General features: G+C 35.3%; 4 protein-coding genes across 5 annotated transcripts; 1 reads left to right on the top strand and 3 right to left on the bottom strand.

Moving 5' to 3' along the window:
- Positions 1 to 67: 67 nt before the first annotated feature.
- On the bottom strand, positions 68 to 3708 carry LOC124441047 (UBX domain-containing protein 1-like). The gene is made up of 11 exons (XM_046991479.1): positions 3578 to 3708; positions 3453 to 3506; positions 3221 to 3309; positions 2812 to 2894; positions 2640 to 2734; positions 2093 to 2147; positions 1736 to 1800; positions 1365 to 1436; positions 1144 to 1195; positions 887 to 997; positions 68 to 365 (listed from the first exon to the last, which is right to left on the bottom strand). The coding sequence occupies exons 1-11, from the start codon at positions 3625 to 3627 to the stop codon at positions 144 to 146; spliced, it is 948 nt and encodes a 315-aa protein (XP_046847435.1). The 5' UTR covers positions 3628 to 3708; the 3' UTR covers positions 68 to 143.
- A 155-nt stretch (positions 3709 to 3863) lies between these two features.
- Positions 3864 to 8739, bottom strand: LOC124441954 (HHIP-like protein 2). 2 transcript variants are annotated; one of them, XM_046992433.1, is made up of 8 exons: positions 8155 to 8739; positions 6955 to 7457; positions 6402 to 6718; positions 5885 to 6014; positions 5280 to 5425; positions 5127 to 5208; positions 4510 to 4687; positions 3864 to 4109 (listed from the first exon to the last, which is right to left on the bottom strand). In XM_046992433.1, the coding sequence occupies exons 1-7, from the start codon at positions 8737 to 8739 to the stop codon at positions 4522 to 4524; spliced, it is 1929 nt and encodes a 642-aa protein (XP_046848389.1). In that variant the 3' UTR covers positions 3864 to 4109; positions 4510 to 4521. The 2 variants fall into 2 exon arrangements, with proteins under 2 accessions (XP_046848389.1, XP_046848388.1); XM_046992432.1 differs by having other exon boundaries at positions 3864 to 4173.
- On the bottom strand, positions 8694 to 14433 carry LOC124441955 (BRISC and BRCA1-A complex member 2-like). Its single transcript, XM_046992434.1, has 11 exons — positions 14302 to 14433; positions 14072 to 14145; positions 13894 to 13991; positions 13123 to 13314; positions 12403 to 12477; positions 11938 to 12038; positions 11244 to 11346; positions 10682 to 10752; positions 10125 to 10207; positions 9842 to 9992; positions 8694 to 9161 (listed from the first exon to the last, which is right to left on the bottom strand). The coding sequence occupies exons 1-11, from the start codon at positions 14409 to 14411 to the stop codon at positions 9083 to 9085; spliced, it is 1137 nt and encodes a 378-aa protein (XP_046848390.1). The 5' UTR covers positions 14412 to 14433; the 3' UTR covers positions 8694 to 9082.
- Positions 14434 to 14573: 140 nt separating this feature from the next.
- LOC124441956 lies at positions 14574 to 18911 on the top strand. Its single transcript, XM_046992436.1, has 9 exons — positions 14574 to 14772; positions 15169 to 15237; positions 15365 to 15454; positions 15529 to 15576; positions 15660 to 15772; positions 16220 to 16617; positions 16773 to 16850; positions 17491 to 17548; positions 17815 to 18911. The coding sequence occupies exons 1-9, from the start codon at positions 14754 to 14756 to the stop codon at positions 17872 to 17874; spliced, it is 933 nt and encodes a 310-aa protein (XP_046848392.1). The 5' UTR covers positions 14574 to 14753; the 3' UTR covers positions 17875 to 18911.
- The last annotated feature ends 801 nt before the right edge of the window (positions 18912 to 19712 follow it).

The following is a 19712-nucleotide window of genomic DNA, read 5'->3' on the forward strand; positions in this document are numbered from 1 at the left end:
TAACTATATAGGAAAACAATTCTCTCGTATGGTTGCAAACGGAATTTTTGACATTTATAACAAATGGTTTTCCTTCTTGTAAAAAAAATATATTTTGTAGACAAGCTTCGATTTGAACTCGCACACAAGCGATGCTGTTCACATCAAGGTTTCGTGAGAACTAAAACGGCTGAGGGAACTAAACCACATTCCTTAACGGATTTTTCCATGTCAAGATCGCTGAATTTTTTCCTCGGAAATGTTGTACATAAAGCGAACGGCTCAGAGCCATCAGTTCTGTTTTCTTTAACGTATGATACAACTGTAGATATCGTATCAGTGGGTTGAAAAGTCCCAGATATTGTAGATCCAGTCAACAGGCGAAACTAAAAAAAACATTTAGTGATAAAATTGGATTTGATGATATTGACTTGTACATAATGGTATACTTGTGGGTACAGTACCAAATTGACAATCCAATCCCCAGACGTTATACTTAGCAAGGACAATACGTTGCAAGTTTAAAAACAGTGCCGCCGAGTGTTGAGCATGTTGCAAGTGTTGTTCAATGTTATTTCATGTTGTTCAGTGTTGTTCAAGGATTCGTTGAGTGTCGTAGTTGAATACTGTACAATGTTAATCGATATTGTTGAATCAATCGCTGTTGAAGATCGTCAAGAAGCAAGGTAGCAGTCAACTGTGTATCCGATTTAGTTAACTAACTGATTTAAATACAAAAAATTATCGGCAGTTATTGGTTACATAAAAGAAAGAGGCGCGCGCAGAAACGACGAGAATGTTACTGTTACATTTTAACCAGTTGATAACCAAAGTAAAAAGTGAAACATGTCCCTACATCTTCTTTACTATGGTCACATAGTATTGTTTATCAAGGTCAGTTTCATACCTGTATTCTGCAGTTTGAATATTCTTTCGACGGTGACTGCGTGACTCCATGGGATGTTACACCTGCAGCTGGTGAAACCACCTGACTTGCAGGTTTAATAGATGACGATGACTGATGAAATTATTGAAAAAATAGTTGTCATTCATACTGGTTAATATAATAGACCGAAGAATAACTATTCCCAGCTAACGATACGGCACACAGTCCTGTTATTTTCATAGTAAATATTAGAAAGCATTGTAGAGATAGCAACTTGCCTGCGATGCTTTTTCAGCCCGATCTCGAGCGATTTGCTCCTTTAACTTTTGCCTGAAAAACAAAAATGTAAATGTTTAGTATTACTTAACAGATTCACGTACTTATTTTGCTTTAACATGTGAAACAGAATTAAGACAAATCGAATCAAAAGCCCTCATGTGTATTTCAAGTTACAACATTTCAAGAGAACTTTTCTCTCAATGTGTAATTGCAGCTTCACCTCAGTCTTTTCTCTTCCAGTTTCTCGCGACGTTTTTGCTCGGCAATCTTTTGTGCTTCTTGAAGTTCAAACCTTTACGAAAGACAGACAGACGTTTTCATTAGTAATAAAGACTCGATTATGTATGAAATTATAGATGGTTTGCTCGAAGGTTAATGTTTGACTGTTTTGGGGGTCAAGCAAATCTTCTTGACACGCCGACATGAGCGAAGTTTCTAAACTAATTTGGTGAATTAAAAATGTCACAAGTGGAAGGGCGAATGAAATATTAATGTAAATACTTAAAACAAATACATAAGTGTCGCATAAAAAAACAACTCTTTGATTGTATTCTGCAGTTTGCAGTTTTGTCCAGAACAAAATCAACTAACTTTTGCTTATGTTCCGTCATTTCTTTTCCGCTTTTTCGTCGCATTTTCTCACGCTCAAGTTTTTCCTTAAGAAAGAATACAGTTACAAGCACGAGAAAAACACGTTTTGGTTGCCAAAACATTTTTCATTTGTATTTCGCACGTCTTCGTGATGGCTTTTAACACACTCCGAAATAAATTTAGCCAAAAACACTGCTATAAATATCGCACTGACTACGTAAAGGCGGGCTAACCACGAGAAAAGAAAAGCATTCTGGCATAATTCAGTTAGACATAAATGTCCCCACTCTGCACCTCAAAACGTGTCTGCCTGAAGAATAACAAACAACCTATAATGCCTCTGCATCATAGCCATACCTGTTTCTCCTTCTCTGCTCTTTCTTGACGCCGTTCAATAATCTTCGACTGCAGCCTTTGTATGGAAAGAGTTGAAGTTCGATATAAATAACTGAAATTTTCATCATATCTTCAAAAACGCTTTTTTAATGGAACAGTCAAGGGGCATAAAGCATTCCTTTTCTGCTTAAAGCTTTTAAAAGTCACCTATTCTAAGGTTAAAAACCAATATTTCACAGCAAAAACTCAAGCTATTTTCATGCAAAAGAAATCGTTCTGTTTGCTTTTCATTTTGATGTGATGTGTTTATTTGGGAGGCTAACCACATGTACGCACTGCGTACCTACTTTTTTGGGGTTTCATGCTTTTAAAATTTATAAGGTTTGACATCAGTATTGGCAGATTTAGCTTAATAAAAGTAAAAATACAACAGCTCTCGTTATAAGAAATTGCAATATTTAAAATACCATTTAAATTAAAACTGCCATTGTTGTGAAAAGTTCCTTAGTAATTTTACAACTAAACAAAGAGAAAATTATTATTTGTCTTCATAATGAATATATCTTACTTCTCCAACTGAGCTTTTTTCTCCTCTTCGGTCAATGGCTTCACTTCTTCGGTAGACCCAGCAAAATTTTGATGACCTGTTCTGGATGCATGCATCTAAATTAAGTCAAAAGAGCTTTGCTCATTGAACACAATCCCTCTTGACAATTCTGACTTAGAAATCTTTGACTTACTTGCATTTGTGCCTCTGCTTGTCCGTCTGTTTCTTGCATTATACCAACAACATTTATTCCATCACTTTCATCAATATTTTCACCTGTGATGATACAATTTGAATATTTCATAACAAAAAGTTTTGTAAAAAAGGGCATGGCTCTCAAGCTTTGCCTTCAAAAAATGTATTTATAGAGTACCATGAACTGTTGAAATTTGAATTGCATTAATGTAAATACACATCTTCCTTACTATCAACACTCCAATATATAAATCCTAACACGGTTTTAATATGCACATGAAAAACATGTGACTTGGACGAGATTTGAACTCGCACCTTCGGGATACTAGTCCGCCGCTCTACCTGTTTCTATGACAAACAATCAACACTCCAGATCACCAACTAAACAAATATAATAATAATCTCACCAGGTATGCTCAACTCTGCACCAAGGATATGACCAGGATCTATTTTGACCGGCTCATCAATGTCAGGATCTGAAGCATGTTCAAATAGCCTAAAAATTGAGCAGTAAGCACTTAGCAGATTTTTACTGTTCCTATAACTGTGAAGAAACGTCAAGCAAGTTATTATGATTGAACAAAACTCGGAATAAAACATCAAAGGTAAGCGCAGTAGACAAATTAATTTCGAACGTACCAATCCATAGCGATTTGCACTCCCCTATATTTTGTAATGGCCAAAGCCTTCTCCCTAGTAATAAAAATTTGATATTTCTTATAAACTCATGTTTTGTGTTTAATATGCTTTCGACGTCAACTAACGCTCTGTTCTTTGGAAATCCCATCTCAATAAGGGTTTGAACATCAGACATTTCTTTAATCAGCTTTCATAAAAAAAAAGCGCAAAAGGAAACTCAATGACGATCACGCGAAGTATCGAAGATCGAATGCCTCGAAGCATTTGACAATAAAATAGATCATACCACCCCCTGCTATATTTGAAAAAATACTAAAAACTATAATCGTGGTTTACTACGTTCCGGGGGGGTATGGGAATTGACTAAACGAGAAAGCCTTATCGAGAAAGCAAGGCAGCCGAAATAAAGTGTACTCGGATATAACATTTTTTTATTTGAATATAACATGTCCAAAAAGTCATCCCAATACTTTAATGACATTTTTAATGCTAATTGATATTAAAAAATTAAGTACACAGATACAACACACAAGTATTTTTTTACAATTTTTTTTGTAAATTAGAAACACTTCCAGTTCACTGTTTTGAAGTCCAGAATGATGCAGGTATCCAAATTGTCAGCCATGGTGAGCAAAAAGATTAATCAAACTCTCGTAACTATGAGGACAGTAGATTGACAGTAAAAAATATAGCGAACACAGACCATAGCGAAACATCAGCTCTATTGAAGATTTAACAAATAGATAATATTTAACCGTTTTCTATACAATTATAGAAACACGAGTATGACATCACTTGTGATAAGAACTAAAAGAGTTTCCATGAGCCACCAGGGCGAGAAAGTTCACAGTGAATAGCAACACTAAACACTGTATGGGAAATATAATTGTGAGTAAAGAAAAAGACAGGATTAACGGGTTGATACCAATTTCTTTGGAAATACACTTCAGAATGTAGAATGCAATTAACCTTTTGATTCAAATATACTTTCTGCTTCCTGCTTCCAAAATCTTTGCTACAAGATAGTACAAACATGATAGACCAAACCTTAACTAACCGTTCATATATGTTAACAAAATCCACACGTAAGTCGGCATCTCTTCTTCATATACTCAACATAAAATTTCGTGCAGTAGTGTTTGTACCGAAGGCAAAACTTGCTGCACATGCGGTCATAACAACCAGATCTGGGAGGTTTAACTATCTCCAACTTACAATTCGAAGGATCGTTGCGTCTAAAAATCGAAAAAATCAATTGTAGACCCATGAAAAAAAAACAGCATGCAAACCAAACTATTAATACTACAGCAATAATTGAATGTCAAAAAATATTCAAATAAAATACATTGAGATTTCGACCTTAGATTGTCGAATGCTTCATATGGGAAGGTATTTAAGATAACATAGAGGGTCTATGACTGCAAAGACACAAAGTAAAATGTAATTGAAACAAGCGTATTAAATTCTGACAACGTAAGAAATAATATGTCAAAAATCAATTTGTGTAATCATTGGGAAGACTGACCAGACGCCTAATTCCTCAATTGTTGCATAACGTTCCACCAACAAAACGATCGTTGACGAAAAATTACTGTACAAAATTACCAACCGTAGTATTAACTTATCAAGTCAATGAGCCAAAAATGTAGCTTCGCTCGTTTGAACAAGACATACCTTTGAGGATCGAAGAGTTGATAGACAACACCTTGCGGACTTTCATTACCCGAAAAAAGAGTCGAAGCAAAGTAAAGCTCTCCTGCAAAGATATAATGAAACAATTATTCAAGCTTTTGGTTTTTCTTGTTTGAGGAAATCTCACAACATTACCTAATTCATCTTCTCCAAAAGTTAAAATCATCGGGGCATAATATCCTGAGACCTTGGGACCATTACAATAGAAATGGTTGCCAAAACAAACTTCTTTTGAATGCCATTTCTTCGTCATCTGGTTTTCTTTCAGGGTAAATATACGACTGTTTAATGAAAATAAGTTTTGCGTTTGAAAATAAATTTTTTTAACATGAAAGTGAAAGGACAATATAGTTGGTTCATTGCATCTTAGTTATGAAAAATAGCGAACTAAAGCATAGATCAAAATATGAGCTCTTAGAATTCCATCTTTTAGAACGTCAACATTTGCACACTGTAGAGCTCCACGGGTTAGTCATAGAGGTTGTCTGACGAACCTTTGCCTCCAAGTATCCCCCACCCAAAAAAATTAAAAAAGTAAGACAGTTAACCTAAAAAATCAACTATACTATTTATAATTTATCAGATCATGGTGCTAGCTGTTTATTCGTCAAGTATTCGGGAGTAATTAAATTAACTCGTCAGTTCTAGCACAGTGAGCCCAAAATCAAAAACACAACCGACCCTTGCTAGAGCTCACATTCAATTAAAGCAAGAAACTCAATTCGTCTGCTGGAACTTACCCATTCATGGTGTCAGCAAAGAAATAAGATCCTCTCATGTTGGGATATTTACAGCCGCGATACACGTATCCTCCTACTACTGACTGGCCAACCTTGTGACTGTATGCGTGTATTGGTAATTTCTCTCCGGCTAGAGTAAGAAAATTAGAGAAGATCAACATCTCGATGGGTGGTTTTGTTTCTGAAACTACAAACTACTACATATTTGATCATCTTTATGATTCTGACTTTTTACCTTTACCTAGTCTAACTATAATGACTAGTGATAATTGTAAAAAAAAGATTTCTCTGTGAAGACAATTTGAAAATGTAAGACGAGGCAGATAAAAAGGTGCAATACTGTAAATCTGTAGTAGTACCTTATAATACAAGTAAAACATTCTGTTATAGATGTTCTGCCCATTAATAAATAACAAAAGCATTCAAACTTCACAAATATCAGTTATGAATTATGAACGTCCGGTCATTTTGTTTTCGTTAATAGTTATTTTATATCTGAAAACTTGTCCATACTGACCCATTAGTTTGGAGTTACAGATCAGTTTGTCGTAACAGTTAAACCCCTCGCGTCCCCTCCACCCATAGTTTCCCCCTTTAACAATGATGTCGATTTCTTCGAAAGCATTCTGTCCAACATCACCACAAAAGATCCTTCCTTTACCATATCCGTTCTTCCTGTCGCCGCGGTCGACTGAACACCGCCATGGATTGCGTAAACCATATGCGTAGATTTCAGGAAGTGCACCAGAAACATTTATAAAGGGATTATCGGGAGGGATGCCAGGCATTGCGACGTCCACATCTATACGTAACACTTTGCCAAGAAGCGATGACCTAAATACAGTTGCACACAATGAATATTTTTGTCCAATGAAGAGACATTAAAAGCAAGATAAAGTCACTGCATACAATACCAGAATGCTTTACTCTATACATGTTTGTTTTATTATTTTCATAATATGAGCTAATTCTGTCTGTTAGAGGTCATACTACAGGTGCTGTCATTGAGTTCATAACAAGGGGGAAGTTTTAAAGCACTTTTAAAACAAACTGGTAAAATTTTAACTTACATGTTCAGAGCGTTGCCATATTTTCCAAGTGGATCTCCAGCTCCGCCTCCATCACCAAGAAATATGTAAAGGTAACTATCATTAACAAACAATAATTGACCGCCATTATGGTTGCTCATAGGTTGTTCGAAAATGAAGCGAATTTTCTCAGAATTCGGGTCGACTTTATTCATATCTTTTGCAGAAACCTTCCATTCGCTCAGTACTGTCCGTCCCCCCTTAGTCGGCCATTTTTTGTTTAAAGGATTTCGTAAATTATAGTACACAAACAATCGTCCATTGTCGCAATATTTCGGATGAAATGCAAGTCCCAATAAGCCACGTTCATCGCCAAAGTTTGGACGAGTAAATACGTTCTTCCGTATGTCCATAAACGGTTGATGTAATTTTGTACCGTTTTCTGTAAGAATGTGAATAAGACCAATCTGTTCCACAATAAAAAGTCTATGTGTACCATCGTTGGCGTGAACAATGGCCAGAGGATTGCGTAGGTCTCTAACAACCTGCAAAAAAATATTTTTTAACATGGAAAAACAAAATGCAGACCGGGCTTTCGCTGGGGTTGTCAATCTCCTTTCCTAAAGGTGATTGACAACCCCAGTAGATATATCATATGAAAAACATACAGTCAATTATAAAATCATGAGTTTCTTTGACAAATCAGCTATCTCATGTATATGCATGCTAGTATCTCTATGTTGAGAAGGCTATAGAAGCTATGTGGATGGCCGTCCCATTCACAAGTTTGATATATTTTCACATACAGATATGTGCACTCGACTAAAGACTCGAAATTACTGCCCACCCCCCTATGGAATATAGTCTCTAAATACTCCTTACTCGCGTGATTGTACACTACTAATGATTAACTATATGATTACGTAATTCAAATCGTCCCGTTACTCTACAATCTAATGCATGTTTTCCTTCGACTAATCTACTTTTTCCTGTACATGGCTGACAAGTTTTCATTTGACATGTTTTCTTTTTCATGTACGTGGCTGAGAAGTTTTCATTTGACAAATCGTCTGTCTCATGTATATGCATGGCTAGAATACCTCTCGAACAAAAAAGGTTTTCAACATATTCATCAATCATCAAAGAAACTTGACGATAATTTATCACAATACAAAAAACATTGAAACCTTGCCAAGAGTAACAATTTTGGACAGTGTTAAGTTTCAAGAAAGAAAAACTAACCTCTCGCACACAAAGACAACCCTTTTTCGTCGCGTTCAAAGAAACAACATTCCGCTGTTTCTGCATTTTCATTCTTTTCAAAGTCTTTCTGATTTTCGGGTAGCACAAATCTCTGTTCAAAGTAACTTCTGCCTCCCGGCAAAAATCCCGTAGTGTAATGTTGCGATTAGACATCGCTTGACCGTAAAGTTGCTCGATGGCAGGGCCACAATACTTGACCAGCCTTTGACAGAACTTGTAGCCCAAGCAAGGCAGTGCCGAGTTTGCACTGTAATAAGGATTAGTTTCTGCGTCAAAAATATGTGCGGACCATGAATGGCATTCGAGACATACAACTTTGAACAAATAACGTTTACATTTGTGTTGTTTTTTCACGCGAACGATTTTTAAAGCGCTGTCGTAGCGACTTTTTAATATCGCATCTTGTTCCGCTGTGCAACAACCCAACTTTGAGTAACGTCGACACCACATACGCTTTGCATTTGGCACGAATGGTGGTTGAAAGTCGAGGCATTGTGGATGAGAATGACAACCGTATATAATAACAGTTAAAAGCAACAATGAACTAAAGCCAAGTGCTGCCATTTTCAATTGTAAACAAAAGGTAATGCGAAAAGGCTCTTGTTACAAACATGCAGCTTTAGTAACAAGAGCTTTCGTACGTCAAATTTTACGTAACAAGCTAATTAATGAATTTAAAAACATGATGATAGATAGTTCATATAGTTCAAGGTTACGTGAGCTACTTATATCGATTGTTTTATTATACATTCCCCATTGAAAGCCGACAAATCCTTCGTTATCACCAGAAAGTTGCTCTGTGGACTTGATAAGGCACTAACTGTCACAAACGGAGTTCGTTTTGTACATACAAGTACATACAAGTACATTGTCATATTACCATATTTACAATTGGAAGTATTTACTTTTACAATCCTGGCGGTTGATATGGTTTATTCTTGATTGAAGCCGCTTTAAACCTAGGTATCGCAGTTGCCAAATACGTTCTGCAAAAGACGACATTTTAAAAGAAAAAATCCTCTATAATTTGATAAACTTAAAAACAACGGATTTCTCAAATTCACAAAAAAGGATGGGTGACGAGGGGTTGGGGGTAGGTTAGCACTATTTTCCACCCAGCAAACCGCCCTTTACTTTACACAATCGGAAATAAATTTAAGATGGCGGCTAATGGGAAAGAACCAAAAGCTAAAAGGAAACCATGCATGCACTGGTGCTAGGTCGTTTTGAGATGGCGAGTAATTTTATATTTTTATAATACAGTTTTTAATATCAACATATGAAAATATTTACAGATAAATGTTACAGTTTAAATTTTCATGCAACCACCTTAAGTTATAAACTTATAATCCAGGCTGGAAAATATGTCGTTTTTCGACGATTGTGTAAAATATTATATAAAATATTATATTGTGTAAAATATTAGATTGTGTAAAATATTATATTGTGTAAAATATTATATTTCAAAGTAAAGGGCGGTTTGCTGGGTGGAAAATAGTGCTAACCTTGGGGGTAAGGCTTGACTGATTCCAGGACTCGTACAGTGGATACAAACGTAATGCTAAGTGGGGTGTGTTTAGCTTAGTACAACAAAAAAAGACAAATAATCTTTAATAATATGATTTCAAAAACATTTCTAACAAAGAAAAATATATTATGTTTGTACCTAGCACGTCTTGCCATTTCATCGGCACCCCATCGCGGGCTGTACGGATAGTTGTCATCAATTGCTTCGTAAGGTTTGTCGTCGAAGCAATGATATACGGATTTCATGATAAATAATGGCTGCTCTTCGGGAAACTCAAGTCCAATCTCGACTTAAAAATATAGAGATATATAACTAAACGTTGCAGTGTCAAACACTCGTGTGTACGATTAGATTATAGAAAAAGATTACAAACTACAAAAATTTTAGATTTGTAGCCATTAAACGAATAACAGAATCTTACTTGTCCAGATACAGTAGAAATAGTCAAACTCGACAAGAAATGAAAGTGTCGAGTATCTTTCAACATCGTACTCCAGAACACATCTGATAAAAACATAAAAAAGCCAAAGAATGGCATCAAAAAAATGGCCTAAAATGGCGCAATATGCATGGCCATATTCAGACGAGTCCGTGCTATTTTACGCCATTTTTACGAACGTCTTGCAATGATTGCAAGTCATGTTTGCTCTGTTCTTCGCAAGTGTTCGCAACATAGCTTAAAAAATTAAATGTAAATTCTCTATTAACTGATATTTTTAAGTCGGTTTTTTTGGCCCATAAGCATCATAATGATATTCATCAAACGGGAATAGAATAATGGTAAAAAAATGGGATCGTGCACTAAGAGCTTTGATTTGTAAAATGAAAAGCACAAGAAGCTGTTAAGTAACATTTTATCCCTTCAACAATAAAAAATCAAAGGTTTGTGATCAAAATTTCTTTAAAAAGAAACAAGAAGAGATTGTGGTAAGCCGGCTTTTGCGTTCTCTGATCACGAGGACAAACGTCTATACTCACGTGCCAAATGAGCTGAGAAATGCTGCGACATATTTTCTTCTCCTTTCAAAACTGGTAGTGATCTCATCGATCTTCAAAGGAGAACACAATAAAAAGTGAGACCAGGAAATTCTAATTAGATCAGATCGAAAAAATTCTTGGACGTATTGCAAGAATTGGAAATCAAAGAAGAACAAGGTCGGAACATCACCAATTGTTCACAATTATGAAGGAAACTGTTTTACTTAGTGAACTTGTCAAATGATAAATATTCGATCGTGTGAGTTCATTGAATCGAGAGAATTTCAAAGTTCAAAAAGCTAAAAGGCCTATTATTCTCATCCGTCTGTAAGATTTAGAAAATTAGAAAGGTGTCTGCACAAAATCTATGCTTTGTTTATATTTTTTTCCATCCACGGGAGTGGGAAAACAAAAATACAGCGCAGACAAGAGTGATCATCGAGAAAGCCATTAAAGCTTCACGAGCTCCATGTCAAATTAACCGTGGAGCATTTATAAAAGACGTTTGCGATGATCTATGAAACCAAAAATCAGTTTGAGCCTTAAAATTTTCATCGCTCACCTTTGCGTTGAAGAATTCGTGAACAGCCATGATGTAAGAGACAAGAGATTCGCCGCTATCCTTCCATTTTGGATAATTCAACAGTGAAACGTCGGAAAAAGCGCTGAAATTTACGAAATTTACGATAAACTTTGTTGCAAAAAGAAAATTAAGTAGATTGTTTTTAACAGCAACAAAGACATATTTAAAACACGAACTAGTGCCGTTTGTCGAGGAGCAACTGTTTCTGAGGCGACCGTTGCTCAAAAAGTATATTGCGGGTTGTTTTCTAGGATAAACGTAACGTTTTGGACATAAATGATAAGTTTGTAAAGAAAATAGTTTGGAGTGTGAGATAATAACGTTCGAAATGTCTCGTCTTCATGTTAAACAGCATCATCGTTTTTATTATTTTCGTCAGTGTGATGGTAACAAATGTTTCTACATCGTCACCAATTTCGTCATATTGGAGTTTCCGAGGGACTTTTTTGACAAAAGATGAAAACCTTGCTCCAAAATGTGCACATTGTTGTGTCAAACATGAAGACGACACATTTCAACCGTTTGCATCGCACAGTCCAAACTATTTACTTTACATATCATATCGTGTAATTTTGACGTCCAAAACGTGACGCTTTAGTCCACACGAAAACAACACGCAAAATAGTTCAACTGTGCTAATAACTGAGGTCTTATAATTGCAGACAATCCTTACTGTTCCACACGAGGGGACAAATACACTTGTGGTGATACATTATTTCCATCACAACCTTGATAAACAACGAACAGACTTATGCTGTCCTCACCAAGATTTTTCTAAACAAACGCATATGAAACATCACCGTGTTTTCTAAATTCATCAAACATGAATGAATTTACTGGGAGAAGGGGGGGAGGGGTTGGTAAGGATTTCTTCCCACTTAAAAGATCTTGTAACGATAGACTCCTAATCCGTGACAAAATTACAAATGATTTATGAATACCAAAGAGACTAAGTCCTGACAACTGACGATGAATAATGGTAACAAAGATCTTTAAAGCTAAATATTGTTCCAGATATTTAAGTATTGTGTTCACTGGCTTAACCTCAGCAAAATTAATCTAAAGCGCAAAAAAATTGCAGTTTCCCCCTCCCCCAAAGTTAAAAAAAATACAGTCATTGCTTATAGCTTATACTAACATTGATGAGGTAGGGTGGCAGACGATCAAGATCAATAGGTAATTTCATCAGAAAGTTGATCTGTTGTACTATGCCCTGAAATGATAAAATGATATTATTAAGGTTTGGTATGATTTGGCAATAAAGGATAGTCCACTAGCTATGGCCCCTTCTCCTGGATTTCATTTTCATGATATTAGTTCTTTAGCCTATTGGGGGGGTCAAGTCCCCTTCGCCTATGCAGCCCTTGAAAAAGATGTGTAACTCAACAAGCTCACAAATTTAGCAGAGAATCTGTAGTCTTTTCGTAAATCGCCTATTGTAATAAACTTTTCAAATTGCTTGAAGATTGCGTTCAACATCTCACGTTGTTATCGTGCAGGCAAATCAAACGCTGGTCAGTAATGAAAACCAAGTGCTATCTTGGTAGTTCTTAAGTTCATTTCAAAGTTAACATATTCAAATCAAAATTTCTTGGGACAAAGACTTGAAATTAGAATGTTATTCGACATCTTTTCCCGTTCTAATTTGGTAAGTTAGGTGTAAACTGTACGTATGAATGTTGGTTTTAGATAAAAATTATATTTTAAGATCAGTTGGCCAGCAAATATTCTGTCATAAAAATTGCCAAGAGTGTTGACACAAGTATGGTGAAGGTTGGCATTTTTTGCTGTCCTTACTCTTGACTTTTTTTCAGGGGCTGTCCTTGCTAGTGGAGTAGTGGTCATAAAGTCTATTTACCTTAGAATTTCTTAGTACAAAAACCTCTATGATTGTGCAAGTCGAAAGCTCGTGAACTGATTCAAATTCATGTTGAATGATAGGAGAGGATTCTTTGAGCAGTTCAAGTTGATGCTTCTTGTATTGCTCAAGCAGCTCCTTAATGACAGCCATTAAACTACCGTGATCTTCTGGATTCCAACACTGTAATGACTAAATATGAGATATGAAATTTGAAGTTGAAAATGATGTTTCACATGACATTAATTGCACATGATAGAAAGCTATTTGTATATCAACGATGATAACAAAAGTGTTAAGTAGTAAAATGTTATTGAAGAGTAAACAGAAGCTATAACTTCTGTGTAGAAATGCTATCTACATGTTGCCCAGGATGGATTCTGTGTTGCTCTTGCACCAACTCTACCCATTATATTTGCAAAGACATGCCAACCAAGGTCATTTGCAGATGAGTTTTTCTGCTACTATTTGTGGCAGAACCAAAAAATAAGGAGGTGGGGGGTAGGGGAGTAGTGTGACATGAAAACATGAAAGCAGCTAACTCCAAACCAAAACTTACTTATTCATGGTTATCATATTTTATGTAAAACAAATTTCACGCCAAGCTACTCAGCCCTTATGCGCCAATGAGGTGCAAGGTTATGCCGGTATGCCAATGACAATATTGATTCCATGCCGGAGATCTTGGGAGTTTACGACATACAATCCACCCTGGCATGTTGAACATGTAATTAATGCAATGTACTAAAACATATCACATTATTCACATACTAGCATCTCCTCTAGTTTTGGTTCAAAGTCTGCATCAGCATCATCAAATATGATATCAGGTGGTAAATGTGGCTCGTGACCATTGAACAGAACTTCCCCTGAAAATTATTGAATTCCGATGAAGTTTAACGGTAAATAATCCAAATAGTTTGAATGACATAAAAATCAAAATATTTACAATTTAGTTTAGTGCCCCCATAAGGTATCCTGAGCGTAAAACGGTCACATTGGCCTCGTTTTCGAACGCTTGATCTAAAAAATTTGGCTGTTTCACAAAGGCTTGAAAATAAAAATGAGTTAAACGACATGCAAATTTATAATTTCCTTAAATTCATTTCTTCCAATGACGACCTTTCGATTGAGCAGAGCTCAGTAAAATATACAAGATTATCAATTATGCTTACCTACCCACTTCTAATTTTTTCTATGCGAATTCCTCCCGTGCAAGTGACAACATGACCGTTTTCCACTAAATTAAACGCAAATTTGCCGATTTCATTTGCCAAAGAAGCAGCCATGTTGGAATGTATCTATATTCCCACCTACATGAAGTTTACTCTTATTTTGACATTTATCATTCAGTTGTTCATAATCATTACATCAAAAAAATTTCGATTTGCCGTAACTTTGTATGTTGAATTTTTGAACCAAGTTTTAATCCTCCACATTCAACAGAAATATCACCATATTCTATGAATTTTTTGTCGCAAAATTCATAGTGATTTATATTTTCGAACTGGTTGCCTAGGCGACAATAAGACGCACACAAATGTAAACAAACAATCGAGCATGGCAGTGGAACTTCTGTCTGAACTGAACATCAAAATAAACTGACAACTAGGAATGAAACATGGCCTGAAATGACACGACGTATGAAAGGTAATGGCAAGTTGTTCGAAAATAGCATGTCAAAACTGATTAATAATTATTGTTTAAATACGATCTTATCAACACAAGATATATCAAACATTTTTAATACAGACATGTTTCGGAAAATTTTCTTATTACAGACATGTTTCGACTGTAAGGCATTTTCAATTTGAATGAATACATGTTTCTACTAATATATCTGACGCTATAACCAATGTATTCATTCATACTAAAAATGAAGACGACGTATAGTTGAATCGAAACATGTTCGCATTAAAAATTTTTGTCTACTTCGTCTTTTTTGTCTAGTAAGTCTAGCTGCATTGTTCAAACGTCAGTCAAACGATCGCTGTTGTTAAAATCTATGTCTTATCTCATAATAATGTATCGTCCTCTTACAAACAGGTCGGCCACAAACAAGTTCTAATAAACCTTATGTTTTACCAATTGGTCATCTTTCCACTAAAAGTTCAGGTATTATTGCTTATTTCATAATTAGAACCATGAAGCCAATTTCCTTTGCTACTTTTTACGTAGCATAAAGTTTTTATAGTAACTTGTGTTCAGCGTATAGAGAACGTTTTGAACATCTCTTTTGAAGTATACTCTCCGGTATCGATGTCAAGAATGTCCCAGGATGTAGTTTTGAATCATATGAAATCCCATTATCAGCGCATCTCTTCAGCCAAAGGTAAAGGAAAGATCTTTCTCCTTTATAAAATTCTTAGCATATTTACAACGATCTTAATTTTTTATATCTTATAGCATGCGTGGATACTTCGCCACCGACATCCCTGAAGCTTACCATAAAAAGTATGTCAAATCACTAAACTGAGTCCTCGTTGGGTGATTTTAGGGAGAGGACATATTAAACTAATGCGGATGTTTTTCTTTAGACAGAGACCGAAAACGCAAAGAAGCGTTACTTGCATCAAATCAATTATCACCAAGATCATCAACAAGACTAAGAAGTCGTGAAACTGAGTCGGATACGTCTAAAGATTATCATGTAGGACACCCGTCAATAACTTATTAAATGATGTGGCTCATCAACTGCCTAAAATACAGAACTTAAGATAGTAAAAATCGTCAAATATTTTTTGGCTATTTTAGCCTGTTGATGAGTCAAACAGATTGTGAATGAGTTTAGTGTACTCGTTGGATTAAGAGTAGTTTTTCGAATGAAAACTATCACACAAAAATATGTGAATGACTGCATTGTTGCAGGCTGGCTTTCCTGTTGTTTCTTAAAGTATCCTCGACAAAAAGAGTTTTGCCATTTAAATTTCTAAATATTTTACTTTTAACAAGACTACATGATTTCAGTTTAAACAGTTCCATTGTGAAGATATCAAAGTTTCTTTTATGTCCAAACTAACCAACCTGACAGAGCATGATTTGTCGTTTACATATCAAAAAATACCTGAAATGATCGTTTTCCAACTTTTCCTTACAGGTTTTGACAGATACAGAGAATACTGTGATCCATGATAGTGGAAGACGCAGTTCAAACGATCGTAACGACTACAGCGAAAGTCCATTAAAAACCCGTTCACCTCTAGACCGTAAACAACAAACTCTTGATACAAGGAAAACAGAACAGTTTGAGTCATTTAGCGCAGAACAAAAGCTTAATTCAAACGCAGATTTTATTGACTATGTGTATCGTAATCCTTTACCTGAAAATTACTTCAAACAGACGAGCAGATCATACACTAATACAACAAAATGTGAAGAGACACAAAACGATTTTGATATTTACACCAGGTCACGGTTATCAGCTATGACATTTAGTTATAAATCAGCCCCTACAAAACGAAAAATCAGACGAAAAAATCAAGAGGAACTGATTTGGTAAGATTGTATAGTCGTCATTAACTGATCTGTGTAGTAAGTAATTAAAAGATAAAATTGACTACAAACCATTCACCAATATTGAATTTGTAATAACATTTACAGATATATGGGGTAGTAAAATGCTTTTTTGTATTCTGCTACCTTTAAAACAGGACCGAAGAGCAAAAGTATCTTCAATTCATATCTGACGTTACAAGTGATGTTTTAGCAAGAGGAATTTGTTCAGACAGGTTTGATAACATGCTAGTGACCATTTGTAGACACAAAATATTATTGGTATTGACCCACCATTTAATGAAACATTAAATGCTTGCTTTGCTACTTCCTATGTAAGCATCGATGATAAGAGAGGAAAATGGAGCGGTTTTCCGCGAGAGCTCGTGTAAACGGGGCTCAAAGTCAGTTCGATCCAAGGGCAAGGACTTTAAATTTACTTACGTAAGAAACGTCAAAGGATTGCTTGAGGAAAATTTAACGTCATGTTTCGATGAATAACCATATTCTAAAGTGGAGAAAATGAGGAATCTTTATAAATGATATACATAGATACAAAACGTTGTTCCAGAAAATTACCTAAAATGCGCTGGTGGAGGCACAAAAGATCTAACTAAGAGAGGAAATCTAGTGTAGGGTTACCAGATTTTCTCGTCTCTTCGATGGCTATTGACTAAACAGCAATATCTTTATCCAATTTTACAGCAAAACATGCATAAAATATGGTAGAGAAATCTGCATGATATGGTAATGACTCAAAAGGAGAATTCGGACATCATTTATTCATTTCTTTATTATTTCACATTTATAACAGCTGGATTGACGCAATTGTTGAGCTAAAACATGTCTCTGAAGTAGATTTTCATCGTCTTTCAGGGTCTTGAACATGGTATTTGAATCTCACATTGAAAAAAGAAAAGATGATTTGGAAGAGGTAAGATTCAATTAGGAAAATTATGTGGTATATACTTTTGTTTGTCGTATTTGCGCATGCGTTTGCTGGGCAAGGAAGAAGGCACGTTGCACCTGTCAAGTCACACTAATGCAGTAACGATTAAATTTAAACGAAGTTTGACAAAACTAATCACATTAGCTATGTTTGAAAACATTGTAAGAGGAGGAGAAACTAAAGCATGTGCATGCAGTACATTTTAAAAGTGTCATCATTACTATAAAAAGTGCTATTTATTTATTTTATAGGAACACATGCGTGAGATGATAGAGCAGTTAAAGGAAGATCTTCATGTCAAAGATAACTGAGTATGGCTTTCTGGTGAATTGTTAAAACAAAAAATGGTGAAAATTCTTTATCATCTTTTCAACATAAAGTCAAGTCAACGTTTGAATTGAAGACAAGTACCAAGCAATACCGTACGCAACTTGATGTTTTGAGGCGAAGGGTGCATATAATAATATTTGCATGTTAAAATCCCTGAAGAAAGCCAATTCATTTCAAGATCGAGCTTAATGCAGGAAAACACTGATGCATATTTGAATATCCAAGATTATGGATCCACGTATGGCTCTGGTAGTAAGTACTGAAATCAATTTAAAGCTTATTTGTCGGCGATGTGCAACGTAAACAATTCATTATGGTGTTCTTCATTTCAAAACTCTTCCATTTATTGTACAGTTGTTAGTAAGCTGCTGTAATATCGTTTTATTGCTGTTTCATCCATTATACATGAAACATCTCACTTAAAGTTCCCAACATACGAAAATGCACATTTATTTGAGTCAAAAACAACTACTTTATCCTATTTCATGAGATTACAGTCGAACCTCTATTTACGTTACATCAAGTTTTAAAATAGGAATTTTTTACCGGGACACATTTAACCTCCTAATATTTTTTCAACGAGTTTCAATTGGCTTCTTTACTGTTCCATTGTCACGCCAGTGTGACACGTAGTGCTGACGGTTTCTGTATCATTGTTATCTCCTGTATCTGAATGCTGAAAAAACGCAGTAATTGCTCCCATTATGAAAAAGTAGGTACGTTGCGTACATTTGTCTACGTGATGTGGACTTTTCAAACTATTAAATGTCGCAGAAATATTGAATGATGTTCAATAGGATATCGATAAAAACTAACGCCTGTGCTTATCTTACCCATAATACGCTGTGATAATTCTTGATATCACAAGAAAATTATATATTAATTGAAAAATGTTAATTTAGTTGAATGAGTAAGTCATTGAAAGTAATTTATTAATTGCACAAATGCAACACATTACTTCAAGATAACATTGAAATTTGTAAATCAACCAAAAAATAATTTGACAAATTGCATATAACATCGTTTTTCTGTTTCATCAACATAACTTTATTCCATTGTGGAATATCACACATAGTGAGAATTCCTGTCACGTTAACAGATTAACTTTCAATGCCAAATCTACTGCCACTCTGAAGCTGTTGCTGAATGTATCATTTCCCATTGGTTGCTTTTTCTGAAAGGTGACATCATTGATACTAAAAGACGTTAGACGTCAGTGAGCTTGATTGATTTACAAAAATCTCATTGCTTTTTTGAAATATGTTCATAAGGTTTGTTGGAATTCCAGCAGTTTGATAATGTAGTGCTTGGGTATGCAACTTTTCATCAAATCCTATACATCTTTGATACCGGGATGGAGATGTCCGGAGGGTAAAGTTATAGAAAATTTTGACTGACTGTGCCTTTTTAATCGGAGATAGGTTGCGAATAAAGCCAACATTTGATTCTAAAATTTATTAAATACAATTAACAAAAAGCACAGCTTTTGAAGTTTTGTCTCACCAAACTAATTTTGATTGAGCAAAACAAATTCTTTTTGTATTATATGCAAATGCCTGTCAGTCTCACAATATCTATGATTTATGGAAATAAAATTGTGATCATTCAGTGACACGTGCAGGATTTTTTGTGGGGGAGGCGACAAAGCGCATCCAAATGTCACCTGCATGAATTATGCACTGTTTGATATTACCAACATTTTCAAGTTGCACTTCATAATGACCTTACTATATGAAATATTTACCCCGCCCCCTTTAATATAAGAAATTAGAGCAGAAAAATTAATCTATTTATGGTTCATAAGGAAATACTAGATGTA

Source organism: Xenia sp. Carnegie-2017, unplaced genomic scaffold (genome assembly GCF_021976095.1).
Source record: "Xenia sp. Carnegie-2017 unplaced genomic scaffold, XeniaSp_v1 HiC_scaffold_20, whole genome shotgun sequence".
Classification (NCBI taxonomy): Eukaryota; Metazoa; Cnidaria; class Anthozoa; order Malacalcyonacea; family Xeniidae; genus Xenia; species Xenia sp. Carnegie-2017.

Coding starts and splice junctions, on each gene's coding strand:
- LOC124441954 (XM_046992433.1), bottom strand. CDS start 8,739: ATGGCAGCACTTGGCTTTAGTTCATTGTTGCTTTTAACTGTTATTATA. Junction 6,719..6,954: donor TATGGCAACGCTCTGAACAT/GTAAGTTAAAAT, acceptor AACTGTATTTAG/GTCATCGCTTCTTGGCAAAG. Junction 5,426..5,884: donor TTTGCTGACACCATGAATGG/GTAAGTTCCAGC, acceptor TTCATTAAACAG/TCGTATATTTACCCTGAAAG.
- LOC124441047 (XM_046991479.1), bottom strand. CDS start 3,627: ATGTCTGATGTTCAAACCCTTATTGAGATGGGATTTCCAAAGAACAGA. Junction 2,148..2,639: donor AAAAAAGCTCAGTTGGAGAA/GTAAGATATATT, acceptor TTCCATACAAAG/GCTGCAGTCGAAGATTATTG. Junction 998..1,143: donor GGGCTGAAAAAGCATCGCAG/GCAAGTTGCTAT, acceptor TAATTTCATCAG/TCATCGTCATCTATTAAACC.
- LOC124441956 (XM_046992436.1), top strand. Junction 16,618..16,772: donor AATCAAGAGGAACTGATTTG/GTAAGATTGTAT, acceptor CCTTTAAAACAG/GACCGAAGAGCAAAAGTATC. Junction 16,851..17,490: donor AGAGGAATTTGTTCAGACAG/GTTTGATAACAT, acceptor ATCGTCTTTCAG/GGTCTTGAACATGGTATTTG.
- LOC124441955 (XM_046992434.1), bottom strand. CDS start 14,411: ATGGCTGCTTCTTTGGCAAATGAAATCGGCAAATTTGCGTTTAATTTA. Junction 12,039..12,402: donor TGCCACCCTACCTCATCAAT/GTTAGTATAAGC, acceptor GCGTTTGTTTAG/AAAAATCTTGGTGAGGACAG. Junction 9,993..10,124: donor TTTCTACTGTATCTGGACAA/GTAAGATTCTGT, acceptor TATATTTTTAAG/TCGAGATTGGACTTGAGTTT.